General features: G+C 50.3%; 1 protein-coding gene across 1 annotated transcript; it reads right to left on the minus strand.

The window, feature by feature from the left end:
* Nucleotides 1-1,009: 1,009 nt before the first annotated feature.
* Nucleotides 1,010-3,564, minus strand: EPUS_06586 (uncharacterized protein; the record flags this gene model as incomplete). The annotated part of the gene is made up of 10 exons (XM_007801734.1): nucleotides 1,010-1,443; nucleotides 1,493-1,535; nucleotides 1,655-1,966; nucleotides 2,027-2,407; nucleotides 2,462-2,559; nucleotides 2,615-2,760; nucleotides 2,812-3,000; nucleotides 3,047-3,310; nucleotides 3,365-3,460; nucleotides 3,521-3,564. The coding sequence occupies 10 exons, from the start codon at nucleotides 3,562-3,564 to the stop codon at nucleotides 1,010-1,012; spliced, it is 2,007 nt and encodes a 668-aa protein (XP_007799925.1).
* Between the last annotated feature and the right edge of the window lie 3,461 nt (nucleotides 3,565-7,025).

The raw sequence follows: 7,025 nt of genomic DNA on the forward strand, positions 1-7,025 counted from the left end.
TGTGGCCGAGGAAACAGGGAATGGCTTGAGTGAAAGAAAGTAGATGATGTAAATCCCCGTTCAAGGACGCTGAAGATGAGACAATTGGGGCCGGAGTGGAGAGATGTGTCGGTAATCTTCGGGGGAATGTGACTTTGATTCGAACCCACAGTAAATATGTTTCGCTGATCAAAGGTTCTCTTCTGATGGGCTCTTTCGGGTGGGTTGCACAACCAGATGACTGCCTCCGCACCTCAAGGTCAGGTCGGCTGCCTACGTTTTCTCTTCCAAGGGTGTCTGGTCAGGTGCTTCGCATCTTTGGAGGATCTGTAGAAGAGAGTGAGGAAGAGAGCAGTCAACAGCACGATCAAAGGGCACAGACATGCGACCAGTACTCAAAAGCCAGGCTTCGGATTCGTGGATGGCAATGGAGGACCCCAGCGAGGAACTTGCAAGGTCTTGGCAATCAATTCGCTGCCAAGCTCGACATCTACTAAGTAGTAGTAGTACTTAACTACGTTAGTAGCAGCAACTTAGCATGCAATTCGCCCTCCCAGCTACTCTATGCTATGTCCTCTCGGATCGCCTACCGAGTGGTCTACCGAGTGGTCTACGTTGACAGACGAGTTGTGCACATGGTGTATACCTATCATGGCGGTTTGGGGCAAGAGGAGCCGGACAGTGTTGACAGTGGGAGAGCCTGATTGGATGGGGACCCGCAGTCCAATTGGTCGCTTACCACGGCAGAGGACAAGGCTGCTAGCGTTCTCTGACGCAGATCTCTGTAGCTGGCAGCGGCAATATACACAGTACTTCAGTCTTGAATCTCTGCTCTGCATGACGGTACTTGTCTCAGGTGCTCCGGACCAGCTAGTAAGAAGCATGCTATGCCCTAGACATCAATAAACATTATCAGGCAAATGACGGACATCTATTTGGCAGGATGCACCATGGCCATAATCGACCAACAAGATGGCTCTCTAGCCCCCACCCCCCTTTCCAGTATCTAGGAACCAACCCTAGCGGTGACCTAAAACTTCGCTTTGATGGCAGCCAAGCTTCCCTTCCTTGGAGTGCCACCCTGAGCAGCGTAGCTCTGCCGGCGGATCTCCTTCTGCCAATCATCATCGTCTTGCATCTTGCCCTCGAAGTGGTAAAGCTGTGGACATTCTGCACCTTTCCTGCGAAAGATGTAGCGCTTGATCCACCATGGCAAGACTTGGTATACTTGGTAAGACATGTGAGATGTTGTTGGGACGGCAAAGATATAGTCGAGTTCTTCGAGGGTGCGTTGCTTCGTCTCTGGCACCCAGAGGTAGATCATCACTAAGGCGGTGATATTGAGCGCAGCATAGAAGCCGAACGCTCCTTGCGGTCTCAAAGCTGCAAGCATACGCGGGAAAGTGATGCTGAGCACAGCGGCCCAGAACAGGCAAGTGGCTACAGCCCACGCCATACCAACCTCTATGAAAAACATGTCAGCGAAGCCAGCCAGAACAGACACATGACTTACCACGATGCGACAATGGAAAAACCTCGGCCGAGTAGGTGTATGGCTTGATCCAAGTTAGTTGATGTGGTTTCAACAAGGCCAAAATGCGGGAAAGAAAAGTGCGTACAAGGCCATATCGGCGCTACCAATTAAAAACTCGGGTATGAAACGATGGGTACTCACCACTGGACCTTCTCCTGGCGAATAAAAGGCAGCAAACAAGAAGACGAATAGAGCAATCATGCCCAAGTGTGCCCTACTGGAGTCGGGAATCCAAAAACAAAATCCGGCAGCAAGTAGCGTCCATGCCATCTGTGGGAACGTGAAGATCAACAATGTGCGTCTCCCATACGTGTCGATGGTCCAGATCGCGGGCCAGGCAAAGACGAAATTGACCAGGCCAAAGCCCCAGGACGCGAGGAGTGATTCGGTGACAGATGCTCCAGCTCGACTGAATACTGTCGACGAGTAGAAAGCAACGATATTAATGCCGCACTGGAGAATCAATCATCAGCAAGGAAATACAGAAAGATAGCGGAACTTGGTGGTCTATACCATCTGTTGGGCAATCATAACCGTCCAGGACGCCAAGGTCGCACGTCGAACTCGAGGAATGGTAAATAGTTCGAAAAAGCGGGTGAAATAATTGGACGGCTTCACGAATGCAGACTCCATCTCGATCTGGGCGTGGATGTAGTAAAGATCGCGCGCGGCCTGCAACTCGGTGTTTCGAAGTCGTTTGAGCGAAGCATAGGCTTTGGTATACCGCTTCTTCTTGATGTACCAGCGAGGACTTTCTGGGCAGAAATAGACTCCAACCCAAAGAGGCACGGCGGGAATGAAAGCAGAGCCAAGTTGTAGTCTCCACGAAAGAGCACCGGTATCTTTGACGGCGAGGTTGGCGGAGAAGCCTAGGAAGATACCAAAAGCGGTCCACTGCAGGTCGTTAGAACCAGATGAGCATACAATCAGCTTCTGAACATCACGAACCATTTGCCAGCACATGACCAAACCGCCGCGTATGGCTGCTGGAGAATTCTCGGCGCAAAAGATGGGGATCGTTGATGCTTTGGCGCCCATACCGATACCTGTCAGCCTGGGTTAGAGGTGACAAGGGCCGTTTCTAGATATGTTCGATCGTACCGAGAAGCAGCCTAGTAATGAAGAGTTGCCACCAGTTTTGGCACACAGCAGACCCAATGACCGGAAGACAGCAGAAAGCGGCGGAGAAGAAGATCGTACCCCTTCGCCCAAAATAGTGGTTGAGTGGGTCAGATATCCAACAGCCGCTGCAAACATGTCAGTGCCCACCACAACTTGACAATATCAGCTTTACGTACAAAAAAGCAGATGCAATGTAAGGGCCAGCATTGATCACGCCCACCAGCCACTGGTTAGTCTGCGCATCAGGATTTGGCTGTCCAGCTCTTCCGCGGGGGTCGTTGTCAGGGAAGGTCTCTCCCTCCCAGATATCGAAGGCAAGTGGAAATGATAGGTTAGCTCCGTTCGAACCGGTCTGATCCCAGCCCCTAAGTTTGTCAATTGGCGCTGTTATGCGTCGCAAGAGTGACCTACTGAACAGCAGCCCCGATGGAACACAGGATGATGGTGAAAAAGAGCGACTTAGGTTGACGCCACTTATGAAGAACTTCATTGCGAATAGCCTCCTTCTCGAAATCTTCGAGGCCCGGCACAGACTCGAAAGCTGGAGGATCTTTGGCAACAAGAGCACCCTTGACCAAGAGCGGAGTTATCTCGGCCAACTCATGTTCCTTGGCGAAGGCCTCGACATTTCGGGTAACCTCTTCTGGAGTAAGATGGGCAAGAGGGTTTTTGATCCTGAGGAGTGATTAGGAGGGTGACACCTGATCCATGCAGAGAATGGATGCACACATGGCCGAGATGTTTGAATTGAGGTTGGCCTCTTCAGACATGGTTCTGCCACGCTCGGCACGATGGATTTCGTCATCTCCACTCGAGGCAGAGGAGCTGAGGAACGTTGTTTAGCATTATAATATCTGGGTGGCATGAATGAACAGTCAGACTTACAGCTCCTGGTTGTTCCGAGTCCCTTTTTCATGCGTGTCCGCCATGCTGAGGACAAGTGTGCGCAGATTCTCAGTAACAACCAAAGGCGGACCTGCTCGCTAAAGTGCTGCAGAAGGAATGCAAGAGCTGAAGTGGGGATGTGGTGGTTATTTGACCAGACATTTAACGGGATCCGGAGTGGGGAAAAGAAAGACGGGGGTTGAAGTGATCCCGGGCGCGTGTGGGTGGGACACCAATTACCTATCAATCACCGGGCGGGGGGGCATTTTGGGTGGAAAACCTCTCTTCAAGAACTCCGCACGGTCCTCTAGTAAATATCGCTGTCGTATCCTCCATGGATGCCACAGCTTTGTCATACATAACGGCCATGATCGGCATCAAGTTGCATTAGAGCAGCCCCCCTGCTCCCGTGAAACAGCGGTTAGTGCGCATGGGATGCTGTGGGAGAAGTTAGGCTAAGAGTGATAGCCGGGAGGTGATAGGCTTTCTTGTAGCTGTCAAGACCACAATTGGCTAGCTTAGCACATCGGCTGTCCTTTTCATCACTTTAGTGGTACTATGTACGCTGGGGTACTTGGGGGCGGAAGCATAAAAGTCAGCCCACGAATATGCAAGGCTCCGCAAGAGTTCAAGCTCGTGTGGTGTATAAGAGGAACTGACCAGGTCTGCCTTCCCTGGTTAAATGTGGTGCTCGTGTATGTACAACATACCAACTCATGGCATGAGTACGAGCTGCTACTTCTGCCATAGTCTTTCCCATGATTCTTTTCCTGTCTCTTACAGGTTGGAAATTTGGGATGCGGTCAGCTGCCCAGAAGACCTAAAGTCACTTACACATCACAAGCCTTTTAGCAGCTGGTTGGTGGATGCTTCAATCCTTTCAAGCTCTCCTCCCTAGATAAGCTTAGCTGGACCGTGCTCAACCCTGATCAACGCACTAACTACTAGGTAGTACGTACTAGGTACTAGCATCCCTCGTCATCTGTGACAACATCAGATTTTAGCCTTGCTTTCCGATGCAACACATTTACAATCTCCCACCTATCAAGCTCCTACTCTCGGTCGCTCAAGCATCACTCACCTTGCTGCCGAAGCTGGTTTCCCCGGACACCCGGGAACGCGTGGCGCTTTGACCAAGCTCTTTCTTTCTTTCTTTTCAGAGCGATTGGTCTGCTCGCGTTGACCATTTTTGTCTTGCCGCTACAGGATAAGGTGTCCGCTGCAGTCGTCTGGCTCAATGTCTTTCGGGTCTCTTGGTCGCACCATTTCCCCCACATGCTCTTTGCGGAGGCTCTGGCAGGTGCCGGCGGCCCGTCGCGACAGTCCTCCAGTCGCTCTGATGGCCAGCCAACCTTCCGTAACCGGGTCGCAGGATCTGTTCAACTGTCAAATGCTCTTCGCTGATGCTTGCAGTCTTTCTCGTGCGTAGTGTTTGACAGATGTAAGATGTATGTGCTTAGTCGTTAGCACTACAGCGGATATCAGAATTCATTGCGCGTGGAAGATCAGCTGACTCAGGCAGTCGCTTATACGTGCAAATTTATCACCGTCTACTCCTGCGTGACAGAATATAATACCCATTTCTTGAAGGCAAGTCATTGCGTACCCAGGGGAGCAATTGTTTTCGGCACTCGGTGATGCCCTTACTCGTCCTTTAAAGCGCCATCTTCTTTCGGCTGCATCCCATGAGACGCTCACTGCATGCCCTTCCGATTTAGGGACTTACAAGAACGTACTAATAGCGTGCCATCCCCTGGAGGCGACAGTGCCTGATTTGTCTTCAATTGCCTTCAATTGTTTTCACGTCTTGATTAAAATTATCCTCCGTCCTAATATGGATGGAAATCAATTTCATTCCTCTTCTGCTTAGATACTCTTGCTGATGATGATAGAAGAAATCAGATCCGCTCGGAACACGCATTCGTTGGGACATCAAGAGTAGAAGGCGGATTGAGGTCGCAAATACTCTTTTGAATACTTCTCAGACACCTCATATTCAACATTTTGTTCCGCATCTTCTCTCATTGATAACGTGACGAGGTTTCCCTTTACTCGCCTGGTCTGTAAGAGTGACATCTTCTTCATAGGCAGAGTATGGTTAGGGTCGAAGTCGGATTACTTCCGACTCATCACATCTGCTGACGAAGCTCTTTGCTCGTCAGAGAACCTGTCAAGGACTCCTACGTAAACGATTCGCATCTCAACTATTGTCCCCTACCGGCAGTTGGCCCTGGCCCATTTTCAGCACGCTTGCAGCAAGGAAGTCCATGGTTCGCTGCCTTATTGTCTCATCTCTTCAGAGCCATGCTTCTTATCCAAACACATCCCCTATATCTTGTCGGAAATTTTCGTCTACAGGACTAGCCCAGCACTAAAAATCAGGAACCCACATCTGATGGTGCTGAACCAGCCAACACCAATTTCTTCAATTGCGGACAAGATAGCAGTCGATCCTGCCGCTGCAAAGAGTATCGCACCATATATCGCCAGAAACAAAATCTGCTGATCGACCCTTGGATTGCATGACGTCCAGGCAATCAGTGTCCTAAACTTGGGAAGCAGAAGAGCTGTGCCACGCCCTGGCCCAACATGGCCAGAAGCGGCACCAGAACAACACCCACCGCCCTCTCCACAATCCAGCCATACACGAGCATTCGAGCCGGAATGACGACACCATGAGTACAAGACAGCTTTTTAGCCGGTCTTCACGGACAGGACGGCCTTGTTTGGCAGTCCACTTCTTGACAGTAAGGTCTGCCCAGCGACCTCCAATAAAGGTGCCACAGATATAACCAATACCAGGAGCGATATAGAAGGAGGCCGGACCGAATAGGCGAGGTGAGACGAAAGCGCGGACTCATTACTCAAGACATAACGAATCAATGTCAGCAAGTTGTACATGTTCCACACCAGAAATGGAGACGCGAGTGCAGTAGCCATGTGATTAGGGTGCGTGACGACCAGCGTCACAACTCTACTTGGACTGATCAGACAGGCCATGGCTTTGGCCGTTTTTCTGGTTGCTCAGATTGGATGGCTGGTCGATTGCCTTCGCCGGAATATTTTCTGGCAGCAGGAAGAAATCCAAGATAGTGGCTGATCCCCCGAGCGCGCTTTGGAGCCAGAAGATGTTTTTCCAACCCCTGAACATCACGATGATCTCTCTAATGAAGGGTTTAAATGGTGGACCGACTAACGTACCTGAAAAGAACAGCCCTAAAGCTGTCGCACGGTTTGTCGACGTGTATATGTCGTCAAGACATGAAGTTCTTACATTTTGAAACGAAGTACCCTGAACAGCGGACAAAAGGCGGAAGATAAAAATACGACGTCAGGTTCGAGGAGTGCTGTGACTATTGAAAAGGCGAAGAAAGCTGCTGCAGTTATAATGCATATCTAAGATGGTATATAAATAACTACCCTATTCAACATTATTGCTAACCTACCCAACGCCGTTCATAGACTTGGCCTAACGGACTCCACTAACAAGGAACGATACCCATAG

The sequence above is a fragment of the Endocarpon pusillum genome (assembly GCF_000464535.1).
Source record: "Endocarpon pusillum Z07020 unplaced genomic scaffold scaffold1352, whole genome shotgun sequence".
In the NCBI taxonomy this organism is placed as follows: domain Eukaryota; kingdom Fungi; phylum Ascomycota; class Eurotiomycetes; order Verrucariales; family Verrucariaceae; genus Endocarpon; species Endocarpon pusillum.